General features: G+C 43.6%; 1 protein-coding gene across 2 annotated transcripts in view; it reads right to left on the bottom strand.

Annotated features, from left to right (window-relative positions):
- ZNF423 (zinc finger protein 423) overlaps nt 1-16,228 on the bottom strand; it is a 334,984-nt gene that overhangs the window by 124,126 nt on the left and 194,630 nt on the right. For both annotated transcript variants that reach the window (XM_066637032.1, XM_066637033.1), the window contains exon 5: nt 10,901-10,985. In XM_066637032.1, the coding sequence (XP_066493129.1) occupies nt 10,901-10,985 (85 nt within the window). The remainder of the gene's footprint in view (nt 1-10,900; nt 10,986-16,228) is intronic.

Here is a 16,228-nt window from a genome sequence, read left to right as displayed (position 1 = left end):
GTACCTGTTGGCTTCAATGCAAGTGCCACGTGGTGAGAATGCACCCTCTTTCTCCCAACTGGTAAAAGGGCTATGCAGACATACATAATTATATTCACACATATTTGCAGAGCTAAAGAAACTGACAGAGAATCTCTAAATAATTTCCCCCCCGTTTCCCTGTTCCCTGTTTCCCCCTAAACAACCCATAATGTTTAGAACAGCAAACAATCATACTAAAGCAAAGAACAGGTAAGCCCATTGGTTCCCAAATTGTAAGCTATGGCTTCCAGGGGAGCCACAGAATCCTCACAAAAAACCCACCATTCTACACAGTGTGCAGGATTGTGGCCCTAATGGGGAAGGTCAAGGAGCCGCCAGTCAAAAATGTTTGGGAACCACTGTGTTAGCCCATAAAACAAGAAAAGAAGAAAGCAACCACACATTAAAACACAGCGAATGTTAAGGGAAAGTGTCGGATTTGTTGTCTAAACTCAGCAAATTGCTTGAAAACGGCTGCTTGTGCTGACTTCGTCACACTGAAGACTCAAGCCCAATTACAAAAAAGGTGCTCCCCCCAATTTACACACAAATATGAAGACACCAGGAAAAATGTTTAAACAGGTGTCATCACAACTGCATAGGAAAATTGGGTTAGAGGGCTGAAAGAAATCTTAAAGGTGATGAGGAAGGAGCGAAAGCCAACACAAAGCTGTGATCACAGCCGATTATGAAGGTTTCGGGCAAAAGGAGAATGTTGTCATAGCAGCTATAAAAATGTCAGTGAAACTGAGCAACCATTACCCAAGTAGCAAAGGAAAGGGGGATAAAATGCAAAAAAGGAAAAATGTGACTGAATACATTATGGGAAATGATTCTTCACTCTGAGGGCAGATAAAGAAGTAAAGCTGGATAATATTTGCTCAAAATTCCTCTGAACAAATATGCACAGATAACAATTGGAAAAGAACACACACATGCACTGAGTACATCTGAGCGGCACAGTTAATATTTTAGGTTCGAAACTTTGTTTCAGAGTGGAACAAAGACACAGGATCCATCCAATTCTTGTGTAGGCAACAGGTTTTTGATTTTGGCCATATGCACAGAGTGGTCCTTATAGTATATATGCATAGCACATATGCATGCATAGTACATTCTTATTTTTTTCCATTTGGAAATACCAACTTTTCTCATTGTCAATATTAATTGTTTAATGAACCGATTCATCTATTAAAGCTCCAACAATTAACTTAAAATTCCTTTAATTCCTAATAAAACCTTGCGGCACTAGCAAAGAATACAGGTTGGTCCTCTTTATCCACAGATTGGGAACCCACAGATTTGACTAAACAGTGGGTTCTGAACTCATGGGGTAAGACCAACCTAATCTCCTGGATGCTGCAGGAAGCACTTTGGGAGAGGCAGGTGGTCCTTAATAGGCCTTCAGTCTAGACTTGCCTACTACTGTACAATAGTTACCCAACAGGACATTGATTCCTGTCACGTCTGGGAGACGTTCTGAGATGTGGGGAGGTCAGATGCAGCCTGTGATGCATGTGACCTTCTGAGATGCACTTCCAGTTTTCTTCCAAAATACCCAAGTCCTTTAACTTGGGCAAGTTGTCCAAGAAGCAAGGAAGTATCTGCACCAGGTCTCTAAGATGCACTTCCAGTTTTTCCAAAGCACCTCCAGAGACGCAATCAGAGGGCACCTCTGGTCGCATCTAGAAGTCCTCTAAGAATGCCACCATAGACCCCGTTATCTGCAGATTTTGGACGTCTTTGGGGGTTCCGGGAATGGAACTCCTGCAGATGCTGAAGTCAGGCAGTACAGAGTATACTCATACACCATGTATGTATACTCATACACCAACATACTTCATAACCTACAAAATTATCTGAACAAAACCAAGGGACTCTATTTCCAGCAACTGTGCATCCCTCATGGGACAGAGCACATTTGTCTCAAGATTTCAGCTTCAGCCAGGAATAGTCAAGATAAAAGGACACTGCTAAAGTTTGGGGTGGGGAGGTGGTCCTTGCTAGGTCTTCAGACTAGACTCGCCTACTACTGTACAATAGTCACCCAACCACTGCTTAGATATTGATACAGACCTGAAACCAGAAAAAAGTTATAGCACAATCTTATGTATGTTTACTCAGAAATAAGTCCAACTGCCTTAAATAGGGCTTACTTCCAGGTAATGTGTATAGGATTGCAGCCCTATTTCCCAAACTTTCCATGGGCCTATGGCAGCAGACCTGTTCACAACCTGCTGCTGCAACTCTAATTATGACAGTGCATCTTGGGCACTCGGGAACCACTAGTGCAAATGGCTAAAGGCTCTGCACGCTTGCCAACAGCCCACCCAAGTCGCATTGGAGAAGGTAAGATGGCAGCAGGGGTGGGTCATGGGTGGTTCACAGCAGAAACTGGGTGCAGTCCAGGGGTGAATTTTGGCAGGAGTGGCAGCCCACACCAAATCCCACACCAAATCCAATCACCTTTCCCAGCCCTGACATGCCACAACTCTCCACAAACTTAGGCGCAAAGGAGCTAGTGAAGTTTCAAGGAGACTCACTGATGGCCAAGCAGCCTATGTGGTGGTATGCATAAAATATTTTTACTTCCCTCTTTTACAATCTGGGTCACCTGCCCCATCATAACATGCAGCTGCTTTGGGGGGGGGAGGGCCTAAGGAGAGTTCTCATCACTCAAGTCTCATCACTTGATGAGAGTCTCATCACTCAGTACATCAAATGAGTAATTTGGCTCTCAGTTTCAAGAATGGTTTGCCTGGCAGCAGCGAGAGCTAACATTTGAGATACACAAGACCAATGTGCTCCTGGCCACACACAATCTGTCGCATGGCTCTTTGGATCCTGGCTGAAATATTTCAAGTAGAGATGGCATTAGCATGTAAAGTATACACAACGCAATAAGGAGGGCCTCCAAACCGCGCGTTTTCAAAAAAGCGACCACTTGAAATAAGCATTTTGAAAAAACTTGAGAGTGATTTAGAGTCCTTAATGTGCCCATAATAATTAATTCACACTGTGGAGTCCAGAAATATGTTCATGAGATCATCTGCATGCAACATTTGAAAAACAATCTGTCGCTTTTTTTCCTTTAAAAAATAAAATCTGCCTTAATGCCTGAGCGCTAAGATGATGTTATTAGCTTTTGTAGTCAGCCTTAACAGTGTGTGAAAGGGACAATTAGACCAAACACTTCTTCAGAGGGCCTGCAAATGTTCCTCTCAATAATTTGACTGCCTTATCTCTATTGTTTGAGATGGGTCAGTGCACAACAGCTAAGTGAATATTAACACTTACCAAACAACATGTTTTAGAACTGTGAAAATATACAATAGCTGAGAACATCAGAACTATTTAACCAACAGTCTTTACAGGGCCAGGATACAAAAGGATCATGTTCTATGAGTCCCATTCTTCAATGCACACAAATGGCAATTCACATTTATGGTCTTGAACTTCTCTGGGCCTGTGGTGAAACAAGACCAGACACACACCCCAGACGTCATTCTTCCCAAGCAAACTCAGGTTCCTCAAGGGAAAACTGGGCTATGCCATGGCAACCTGACCTGGCTACTATTGCTTTCTCATTGCCACAAAAGATGGATTCAAGGCTCCATCTTGAGCCTATCTTCAATCTGGGATCAGCCCTTTAGCCGAGACCAGCAGTTCCCAATCTTTGGCATCCCATGACGTCCCTTGTGCCGCCCCTGGAAGTGACTGATGATGACATCATCACCAAACACTTTTGGGTTCAGAAACTGTGGGATGCTGGAAATGGCTGGTAAGAGGCTCGGGGCAGGTGAAACGGCATTTCCAAACACAAGAAAACCACGTGCAGGAACTCTGCCGATTCAGCATAGTCTCTTATAGGCCACTTCCAGCAACCAGCTTGGACTCGCTGCCAGTGTGGCCCACAGCTCCCCGGGGAGTGCCTCACAATGCGCAGGGTGACATGACACATGGTTGGGAAACCTTGGCCTAGGTGCTATCCCAGCACTGAAGCTGATTGCAAAAGGGAGTCCTTTGACCAGGCTTGCCCACAACTCTCCATGTGCATAAATGTGCATGAACACACAAACTCTCTCTCCCTTTCTCTCTCTCAGACCTCACAGCAGTGATTACCCAAGAGCAATCTGCCAGGAGTTTGGGAGCCACTAGCTCAGAGCTCTTGGTGCAATGAGGCAGATGAATAGCTTTGAAAAAACAGGTAATATTTATTAAAAGGTAAAAGAGCATGGGAAACATTAAACTAGATAGATCAGATACTTGAGAGGCAAAACAAAATAATGAATCCACACCCAAAGCTAACAAACGTTAAAGAGAAGTCTTTAGACTTTTCCATGAATACTATCTTATTCACCAAACTTCTAGTAGTGCCAGTTTTTTAAGATATCAGGCCAATCATAGAAGTCCATGCATTGGTAACACTGAGATTAGACTACTGTAAAACACTCTACCTTGAGCTGCCCTTAAAGACCATCTGGATGTTACAACTGGTGAAAAAGGCAGCTGTGCACATGCTGTGGCCAGGGCTAGGAAGTCTGACTCTGTTACACCACCACAGTTCCACCTGCCAATCCACTTACAGGTACAGTTCAAGGTCCTGGTTTTGATGCATCACATCAAAGACTGGAGCCCCATTACAAAAAAGGTGCTCTCTCTCTACTGTGCTTTGATTGATTCCTTTTTTCACTTATTGTTTATTGTATTTTTAGCTTGTTTTTAACTTTTGTAAGACACCTGGGGTGCCTCTTTTTCAGACGAGAAAGGAGAAATAAATATCTGCTGTTTAAAAAGGCACAATCCAAAGGAAGAAAGAAGTAGAATAAAGCCTCTCAACTACCATTTTCTTAATGGGACTAACATTCTGCTCCTATTGTTTTGCTGCTTTCAATTTCTGTTTGCCTTGCAAATGTGAATCGACACAACACATGCATTCATACATTAATGATTTACTACAGACTGAATGCATATGCATTATTTGCTGATGGAGTCTTCAGGGATGCATACGTGGGGCATCTATTAAATGAGGATTTCTTAAATCATGTGAATCTTCCACCAGAGACAGGAAGTAAATGGCTCCACAGGATCTAACCAGCCCCCCAAGCACCCAACCTGTCTCCCACTGCAGAATCTACTTGGCTCACTCGCAGTTTCCAATTTAGATTTGGTGGTGGATTCCTAAACCGAGCAGTTCCCAAACTTACCTTGATCATGACATCCTCCTTTTACACCACCCTGCTGTGGTGGTAATTGCATGATATCTCGCAAGTATCACAGGCAGCTCAATCCTAACTTGCGCTGGAGCAGGCAGACCAGGACCTGAGCTGCATCCAGCGCAAGTTTGGGGCCAAAAGCAGCAACGCCTGAGGCAAAGGGAAACCTTTCCCCTTACCCCGTGTCGCGCTGCAGCAGCCCAAATGGGTCTACTCAGATCTGCACCACCTGACCTGCCCAGGAACAGGGTCAGAACCCAGCATAACTGTCGGATCCTGGCTCTGCCTCCCACTTCCCCCCACCCACTCCCAGGAATGCCTGCCACCCACCCTCTCCCACCCCAAAACGCCACCCTCCTGCCTTCTTTCCATGCCCCCCCCCGACCCCAGTGTTGGCCAAGATCAGTCGATGCAAACTTACCCCACCTGGACTGGATCCGGCGCAGAGAGGCTGACGTAACTCCTTGCGCTGGCCTCCTAACTCCCAGCATATCAGCACAAATGTGCTTTACAGCACATTTGCAGCACTCCTGGGCCTGTGCAAGGGTCAACCCAAGTCCGACTCAGGATTGCGTCCGCAATCTCTGCCTTGCCAAGATGGCAGTGCCCAGGAGAGCTGGTAAAAAGAGGTCACCTGGGCACTCCTGTGGCTCATCCCATGGCACTTGTGTGAGTTTACTGCAACGCCCTGTAGCACCACAGCACACAGTTGGAAAACCACAACAACCTTGGCACAAATGGTTGGAGGATTATGGTTTAACTAAGTAATGTAGACCAGCAGAGGATCAGAATGTTTTAAAATTCCTCCCAGGTGCTTTTTGCACACAAAACACGGACAACTTGTCTCACCCCCATAATAAAACGTTGTGTTCAACTGCTCCATTGTTCCCTCTGCCATTGACACAGCAGACACTGCACATCATTAAGTGCCTTCTATGATCCCAGTTGAAGCATGGCCATCTTCCATGCCCCCTGCGGTGTCAGCTACTGAGCATGCCTGTCCTCCTAGGCATCTAAGGAGAGCGCACATCAGAGGTAGTGGAAGTGGGGGGAGGAATAAGGGGGGGTAGAATATGCTTTAAACATTTATCAGGTCAGCACAGGGGGAGGCAAGCAGTACAGAGGCAGCCAGAACTGCTGAACATTTTTTGATATACTCCTGGGTGGACTCCCCAAAGCCTCCAAACATCCCAAAGAGGACAGTCCTTTCCTTGGCAAATTAAAATGTTTCAAGGAAGCCTCCAATCAGCCAAACTTGTTCCAAAATGCCTTATGCTCTCTAGATGGTTTTAAAAATAGAAGGGGGGGAACCACCCTCATCCCTGCCCTGAAAAGTCCTGGTTGAAATGTTTTCCCAACAGCTCCCTACCAGACTGATCATGTTGAAGAAGGGGTCTGTTCTTTCACTAGAATTTTTTTTTCCCAGAGGCCCTGGTATGAAAACAAAGCAACATGTTTCCCATATACCTCCTCTAGGGATGTAGACAGTCTGTTCGATCTCTGGGGAGGACACAGAGGACCCAATATGCTACTGTGTTTGTATGTGTATATTTTATATCTGGGTAGCAAAAATGCAGAAGGGCAATTTTTCAAAGAGACACGTGTGAGTCGCGTTCTGAACAATCCCTGGGTGCTGTTTTGATAAATGTAGCTGGATGAACAGGAAGCTGCAAAAGAGATACAGTTCTGCAGCAAGGCATCACATCCAGGAGCTGTGGAGAGAGCACCTCTCTCTACCATTCTGCAGATCATTGTTCACAAATCTGCAGTTTAACCTGAGCAGCACCTGCCACAAATAATGGTCCTTTATAGGTCACCAACTTATCAGTATCACTCAGCACAAAGCCAAACTGAAACTTTTTTTTTTGCAGTCATTTTGGTCAAATACCCACCTAACAGTGCCTCTTGCATGTCTTATGGTGCACAGTCATGCAACATGATGGGAAAGATCTTCCATTTCTCCCATCTCAAAAGGACATAGCCCATAGCTCCTAAAACACTTGTTGCGTATGATGCTGAAGAGTTATTCATTCACTGGGAAGCAGAACTTCTAAGCCAAGGTACAGGCTACCAGACCCACCTAACCCCACCCCTGGCTAGGCTGTAGTCTGATGTCACTCCTTGGCACCTTTCCACTCCAGTCATTAAATATGAGGTCCACCTTCTGATTCTTTAAATGCAGCAGACTCTTTATTCCTTGGTATGACCCCGGTACCTGAGTCACTTAAAGGTACTAATGCTAAATGTTTGTGCATGAGGGAAAAAAGTCCCCTTCTAGCAAAGTGATGATGAATGAAAGTATCTGGATCAAGACTGGCAAAATGGGAAACTCCAGGTCAAGAGGCAGGCAACAATCTGGATTCCATGAAGGTGGCAAAGTGGTGTGAAGGAACTGGCAAAACCAAAGAATGCCCAAGGAGCTTGGGGAGTGAAGAAGCAGCACATAACAAATGTAACACATAGTAAACTGCTTTGTCCAAGAAAGGGTAGGAACTTCTAAACATGATGTGAATGGCAGAGCAGGGAGGTAAGTTGATGAAGTCACTTAGGCCCAGCAGGTTCACTGAGTTCAAGAGAAACAAGGGCTCTAAGAGGGCTGGGTTCCAGGCTGTTCTCAGAAAATCCAAGGTTCAGTCCACCTCCAGCATTCCCTACCTCCACCTCCCCAAAATCAACAGGTGGTGAACTAAACCCGCTAAGTCCTAACTGCCACACTTCAACTCAGTGCAAAGTGCAGCAAAGTGGACCACAGCCAACTACCCACTCAACAAAGAGCAAAACCAACAAGCCCAAAAGGTACAATCTATAGTCCCTTAAAGCAGCCCTCTTCCCTCTGGCTGGGCAACTGACAAGCCAAGGGACCAGGTGTTGCTTGTGCAGGACACACTGTTAACACAGGGTTGGAAGCTGATATGGAAGCAACTGCAGAGGAGGTAGCAACCAAACCATTTACAGTATACATCAAGGGTGGCCAAACTTGTTTAACATAAAAGCCACATGGCTCAACATAAGAGTCATAGATGTCAGATGTTTGAGAGCCACAATATTTAAGAAATTCTTAGATATATTTACTCACCATCAACATTAAACTTGCATTAAATCCAGTGGACTCTCAGTTTATACCCAGAAAATAATTGTAATTGTAGAGCTTGAAAATTTCTTATTCACCTTTTATAGTAATTGGATGCTAAAAGGAGCTCAGCCAACATATTTCCATGGTCTGCTTATTATACCTCAAAGAGCCACATGTGACTCACGAGCTGCAGTTCGGCAACTCATAATACATGATACAAAGCAGGATTAACAGAGTGGTGCTAGAGAGCTGCTTTTCTAGAGCAAATCTGCCATAGCTTGCGTACGCCACATATTTCTAGATCACCAGTAGCCCCAACCTATTCCACAGGTTTCACTGACACAGATATTCAGTTGCCTATGGATATCTTTCTCGTACAGATCTCAAAAAAAGTGGGAAAAGGAGAGGGTGAGGAGGAAAAAAGAGCTGAAATCACCATGGTCCAATTAGCAAAGCTCTCACCCTTCACACCTGCAAACAAGAGATTGCATTAACACCTGCCACAAAAGCAAACATTTTTAGATAACTTCATTTAACCTTCCTGACACTGCCTGCAAGCTCCCCACCTAGCGCTACCGTGGAAATGACGATGAGTGACAGTACCTATTCTTCTTCCAGAAAGAGGTTTCGCTCTTATCTTCAGTGTCAGCATTTCAAAGTCTCCCTTCAACATTTGTGCATAATTCACATTAATGATAATGGGAGCGCCGCACGTGGAAGAATAGATTCTTTAAATGCTAAATTGTTCAAGGGAAATCATTATGATTATCGGAGATGAATGTGGCATGCTCACACACATAAAGAGCACTGTAGGGCCCTTGAAGGATCTTCAACGGCATACATCTAGAGTGGCATGTGTAAGGAACTCCTCTGTGGTCTATGCATCAAAATAAACTAAGCTCTTGAGCCTTCACATATATTTATAACATCTGTGCAGAGAAAAGAAACCGTTCTTTGCATTCTTCGGAAAAAGCAGCTTCACAGCTGCATCAGAAATACAGCCCTTTGGATTGCAATAACGTTTTACTGGGACTCGCTCCCACTAGGACCAGACTCGAAAGCAAGAAGTCCACCGCGGTATTGAAAACAGAAACTGTAAATGCAAAGTGTGAACATCTAAAAAGCAAGCCTTTCAAAAAAAAAAATCTAAATTGCTTGGACAAAAAAAAACCCATTTTAAAAAGTTTAAAAAAAATAAGAAGAAAGAAAGAAAAAGAAAACCGGGAGGGGTTGTAATGAAACTTTTTAAATATTCTGTTTTGACAATGTGCCTCAGGAATTCACCACATTTAAGCTATGGAAATGTGAGCAATTCAATGTCATGACATACAAAATTGAAGCATAATTGCTTCTAAGTGGTTGACAAGCAGCACAAGCTATTTTTTTCTTCCTCGTCTTTCTCTCCCTGTTCCCAGATAAGACTTGAATTTATGACATAAAGTAGAAGACCTTGTCAAAAGTTTCATTTTAACGTGAGCGAAAATTGGACAGAAAAGGGACACTTCGGTATTAATACATTTTAAGCTGTTTTGAAAGAAGAAGAGAATCGCTACCTTCTCAACCAAGGGAGTTCTTAAACACTGCCATTGGGAGCCTCCCCAAGGCACGCAAAGCACAAACTGGTTGAAATGCACATCTGAGCCACAAAGTTTCAAGACCGAGAAAGAGTAGATAAAATGGTGGGAGAGAAAACAATGGTAGAAGTCTGAGCTATACCTTTCAAGTTCCTTAAATCTCAAGAAAGAAATCTTTGCACCCTCTTTCTTATCTCAGCATGAGTCTTGAGACAACTTTGCCCCTTTGCACAGATAAGCAATCATAAATATCGGTTCAAAGAAGAAATGTACTAGCAAGAACCAGGGAGAAGCAACCCAGGAATTGCTACATCTTGGGACTGATGTATACAAACTATATAGCTTGGGAACGTTATGGTGATGACCAAACCAACAATGCTATACCCTAGAGAAAAGAAAGTGACATGGGAAGGAACCATGTGTCCACTTTACCCACCCAGTTCTTGATTGGTACACGACAAAGTGGCAATCACCACCACAACAGTTCTTATGAAATCATTTGCATGATAGGGCTGAGCTGAAATTGACCATCTCCCATTTTGCTGCCCCATCCTCAGCTGAGGTTACACCTGATGGGTGGCATTTCAGAACTTTTGGAGACCAGGGACAAAATGAGGACGAAAGCAAAGGAAGGGAAAGGAAAGGAAGAGTCTTGGCTGCAATGGCAAAAGCACTTTTCCCAATGGCTGCAATTCTCATTTCCCATCAGTCCCATGAGAACAACACTATGTAGCTTCATTCCCCAGAGACTTCTGGGAAATAAGCACTGGGGAATCCAGTTGCCCAGAAGAGCACTGTCACTATGAAACTAGCAGCAGCAAAAGAAAAGTAAAATAAATTAAAATAAATGTATGTGCCCCATCACAGCCCCAAACTTAAGAGCCAAAAGTTCTCAACTGATTCAATTAAAACCTTAATTAAAACATGGAGAACAATTTTAACAAACTGCAGAATAAAGTCACGGTCTTGAAGATCAAGAAGAAATAAGAAGAGGCCAAACTGATAAGTGTTCTTACCAATCATATGATTTGCAACGTGGATCTGTATCTCTCTCTCGTTCTCAAAGGTCATCTGGCACTTGATACACTGGTAGGTCTTTTTCTGTTTAGACAACCAAAATGAGAGGTCAGAGAACTTGGGCTGCTACAGAAACTAAAGCTATGATCATCAACACTGTCTGTTACATGATTTAAAATCTCATTTACTTTCACATTCTTCCAACATTAATCCTGACCCTTCCTTCCTCCCTTCCCCAAGTAGCACAAAAGGTAGCACATTAAAAGCAATCAGAATCTAAGAATAAAGTCTCAAGATATGGTCAAGCTGGCTTAGGCAATTAGATGAGGACAAATCCACAAGGAGAACTTCTTCACACATGACACTGTGAAACTGTGTATACAAAATGCTTTGGTTCTGCATGTGAAAAAAAAAATATGCACACAATAAACAGAGTGTACACAGTGGCAGACACATGTTCACACATGCTTGTCACCACTTGCAGTGACCTAAAAAGTAACCTCACCAAGGAACTCGAAAACCATATTTTTTTTTGTTCCTAGAACATTTCTGAGCTTCACATTGCACATAAAACCAGAAAATAGACTTTTTAAAAATTTGAATACTCATCCTAGGAAATGTAACTATACTGATCCAATGGCATGCAGCTGAGCACAACATTGTCCTATTTCTGTGATGAAATATCCATTTTAAAAGTACACATTACTGCTTATTGTTCACAAGGATTTCCACGGTGAAGAAATCTATAATCCACATTCATCAAGACAAATATTGCTAAAGACTCGGGGCCCAATCCTATCCAACTTTCCAACACTGATGCAGCTGCAATGCAGCCCCCAGGTAAAGGAACAAACATACCCTTACCTTGAGGAGGCCTCCATGACCGCCCCCCTCCCACTGCAAGATGCAGTGCGCAGCCTGTTGGCATGGCTGCATCCACACTGGAAAGTTGAATAGGACTGGGCCATAAGGAAGTTGTGGGGATGTGGATGTAGATCAGTGGTGGAGCACCTGCTTTGCATAAAGAAGGTTCCAGGCTCTTTCCTTAACATATCCAGACAGGGCTGGGAAAGATCCTGCAGTTACTGCCAGTTAGTAGTGGGGCAATACTGACCTAGATAAACAGAAAAAGGAAGCTTCCTAAGAAGCCGAAATATTAAATTTAAATTCCTTTATAAAAAGAAAACACTCACAATAAACTGTTTAAAAATTAGCCTGTTTAGATTTTTTTTTTTCTTATTTTGGAATATTTGGGATATTCCAATGAGATCTCTTGGGGATGGATCCCAAGTCTAAAAATGAAACTGAGTAACAGCCACTTTTTCAAGTGGGTGCTCCTCTTTTATTTAGTAGGGGGAGATTAACTGGCCCTCCTAACCCCAGCAGTGACTTTTCTAGTGACTGCCTGCTAGTGTTCTTTTGCATCGTTTTAGATTGTGAGCCCCACTGGGACAGGGAGCCATTAGTTATTTGATTTTTCTCTGTAAACCGCTTTGTGAACTTTTTGTTGAAAAGTGGTATATAAATACTGTTAATAAATTCATTTATGTTTCATATATACACAGCCTGAAGGTAAATTTAGACAATATTTTTAATAATTTTGTGCATGAAACCGTCATATTAGGTCAGGTATGGAATCTTTTAATTGTGGCATCACATAGGCACTAAAAACGTTTTGGATTTTGGAACATTTTCTATTTCAGATTTTTGGATTAGGGATGCTCAACCTGTACCCTTAAAATGTGAGATAATAAGATGTAGCGGCTCAGCAATGGAGCTGCAAACTCGGCCTTTCCCTGTTCAAATCTCTCCTCCACCAGGTGGCCATCGGCAAGCCATTCTTTCTCAATCTCAGCTTCCTGGTTTGGAAGGAGGAGATGAACCACAGTTCCTAGCTCAGTAGGAGCTAAAAACGGTGATTTAAAGAAAGTAGGATTCTGGGCTGTGTTCGCCAAAGAGGTAAGAGGAGGGTATGTACAAGCCCAATACTTATCTAGAACTCTTTCATGTAATGGGGTGTAATGGTTTCCTGTTATGTCTGACTTGAGCCTGTTTTCTATGTGAATGGTTACCTACAAGAACAGCAGCAGCCTACATATGAATGCCCTTGTAATGCAAAGCTGCACGTAGCCTGAGGCAAAACCCTGCATTTGTCCCCTGTGTGCTCCTGAGATAATATATTGAGCACAACCAGTACTAGCGGTATTGAGGGTTCAAGAGTTAGCCCAGTCAGGTACAGCCTCTGATGGACATGATCCCTTGACCAGTGCCCAGTTTGGACAGCCTTTGATGCCATGAATATAAGAACATAAGAAGATAAGAACATAAGAACAGCCCCACTGGATCAGGCCATAGGCCCATCTAGTCCAGCTTCCTGTATCTCACAGCAGCCCACCAAATGCCCCAGGAAGCACACCAGATAACAAGAGACCTCATCCTGGTGCCCTCCCTTGCATTTGGCATTCTGACATAGCCCATTTCTAAAATCAGGAGGTTGCACATACACATCATGGCTTGTAACCCATGATGGATTTTTCCTCCAGAAACTTGTCCAATCCCCTTTTAAAGGCATCCAGGTCAGATGCCATCACCACATCCTGTAGCAAGGAGTTCCACAAATAAAGCATATAGCATAAGGGACTCAGCCCACATAATTAATACCGTACATGTAGAGGACAATGAACCAACTCCCAATAAGAAACTAGGCTCAAGATGCTAAGCACCATTTAGATCAGCAATTTTCAGCCATGTGCCATGGCACATTGATATGCCACAAGTGATCCGCAGGAATGCAGTGGCAGTTTGGGGGTGGATCATTTATTAGTAGGGCCATTGAGCAATGTGAGTCCCCATCCGGAGCAAGGTATGTCTTGTCAGTTGTCAAAACTGTGCCTTGACAATTTCAGTGCCCTGTCAGTGTGCCAAGAGCTGAAAAAGACTGAAAATCACTGATGGATAGTCAAACTTTTGGAGGTAGTGTAATTTTAATATCTGTTAGTATTACTGTTCTATGTGCAGGCTTTGGATTTTATTAATTTAGGGACGGTGTTTAATTGTTTCTGCTACTAAGGCCACTTAGTGTGAGAGATGACATTTGCAGAGATGACATTTGAACAAGGAAAGTTCAAATAGTCCTATAGCCACTATACCACACCAGCATATATGCTGGTAGCTGCTTTGGTTCAGATTGAAAAAAAGCAGGATAAAAGTGTCTTTTAGAACTAAATAAAGTACTGTTGGCCCTCAGTATCTGTGGGGGATCTGTTCCTGGACCCCCCATGGATATTGAAATCCATGGATAATTAAGTCTGCGGGGGGGGGGGCATCAGAGGACCTCAAGAAGTGACAAGAAGTGGCTTCTGGTCTCGTCCAGAAGTGTTCTGAGGTGCAGGGAGGCCATGAGTGGCCTTCTAAGGCTCTGGAAACTGGAAGTACCTCCCCAAGCCTCAGAACACCTTCTAGACACTTCCGGTCACATCCGTGAGATCAGGTGAGGCCCCCCCCAGTATAGGTCTGGCACCTGCCAAGTGCCAAACCTGTAGACAAGGAGAGCCCACTTTAGTATTCAGAGCTCTTGATTCACTGCAGTAAAACATCATTTTTAGGAAAAGAAGACTTCTAAGCAAGAACAATCTGATTCCTGGAAAGAAAAGCTATTATATAAATCTCACAGCACTGATGGACCTGAACAAGTATCACTTGTGGGAGTAAAGGTATAGATTCAAGAAATCGTGAAAACCCCTCAGCGAAACGTGACACTGGTTTTCCTGTACATGTTTCTTGTGTCACGATGTCACACTAATGAACCTTAGCTGCTGAAACAAGGAGAGAGCGCAAAGAAGCAATTACATGAGTCATTTATTCAATGAGAGAAGATGGGGTTTGTATTTAAGAGTGGCAGGGGTGTGTCCTCCTGTGATGAGATGGTTCGGCTAGAGGGGAATTCTGGAAATAATTTACAGGGATTAAAAATTTAAATGTCCATGACAGGAGGAACGGACATTAAGGAGAAAAAAATAAAGAATCCATTGCTCCAGTTTCATTTTTTCTTTTTAACAAAGTAGATCAGTTTACACTTTCAGATCAAATGCGAGGGACATGTGTTGGCTTTACTAACAACAGAATGGTTGGGGAGTACTTGATGTGCATTGCAGTCATTCATATGCAGAACATACAAATGATGTAATTGGGAGAGCCATACAGAAAAGTGCAAATACTACAGTACACCAAATAGCACGGGGAGATACATTCTCCAAGAGCTGAATATTGCCTGGTATTGATATTACCAGCTTTAAAGACCTGGCACAAAAGGTTGGCACTGTTCACCAGCCACATACGTATTTGGGAGGGACATAGAGATCACAAGGTGTACTCATATTTAAGATTCCTATTCTCATGAGGTTTGCTAATCCTTTTATTGCCTAAAAGCTATGCTCCCCCTGGAATAAGCCTCCAACCAGTGAATAGAGTTGTTTCACTCATGTTTACATGCTCAGAGGTTAGGCAAAGATAAAGAAAATTTTTTAAAAGCATCCAGAAGACATATGCATCTTGACCTTCTTGAGCATGGGTGCAGTATCCTCAACAGAGCCCCGAGGCTTACTATGGGCTTATTCTCCCACCAGCACAGGCAAGCACACAGGCAGCGCAAAGGGGCATGAGAATGGGAGGCTTGTGAAAACAACCCACATCCCTATTCCGCTTTCTGTTTCTAGACTTTGCATGGAGCAACTTACATGGGGAGGGGCAGGAGGGAGGACTGGGTGGACCAACAAGAAGTGCAGATGCGACTCTCTTTCCCTACAGTGCCCATTCATTCTGTCTAAACATACAGCAAGTCAGGGTTGCATTTAGGACCTGGCAAAATCCCGCAAGGATCCAAGATAGCAGTGCAAGATCCAGGATGGTGGCAGGAAGAAGTGGCTGTGGGGGCGCTGTGACCCTGGTAAGTTTGGGGAACACTTGGTTAACACATTCCCCCTGCACCCTTCTTCTCCCCCCCCCAAATAACCTTCCCCAAAATCCAATTACTGTTAATCCCCTCCACCATGAACAGAAGCCCCAGTCTATACCTCTCTCCTGCCACAGCTGGTTGCTGTGAAAAAAGAGACACAACTGATTTGAAGCTTATCTTTAATGACAAAATTAATGAAATATACAGTTTGGCCATTAGCGTCTCCGCAAGACATACAACACAAGTAATAGTCAAGAAATATTTAAACCGGGGGGGGGGGGAATTATAGCTCTGTGACAGAGCAGTCCCAGGTTTGGTTCCCAGCACCTTCCACTGAAAAATCAACAGACTTTGTGGAGAACCACAGTTGGTC

The sequence above is a fragment of the Tiliqua scincoides genome, chromosome 9 (assembly GCF_035046505.1).
Source record: "Tiliqua scincoides isolate rTilSci1 chromosome 9, rTilSci1.hap2, whole genome shotgun sequence".
Lineage (NCBI taxonomy): Eukaryota > Metazoa > Chordata > Lepidosauria > Squamata > Scincidae > Tiliqua > Tiliqua scincoides.
Note: the sequence above shows the minus strand (reverse complement) of the source record. Positions and strands in the feature narration are given on the sequence as shown.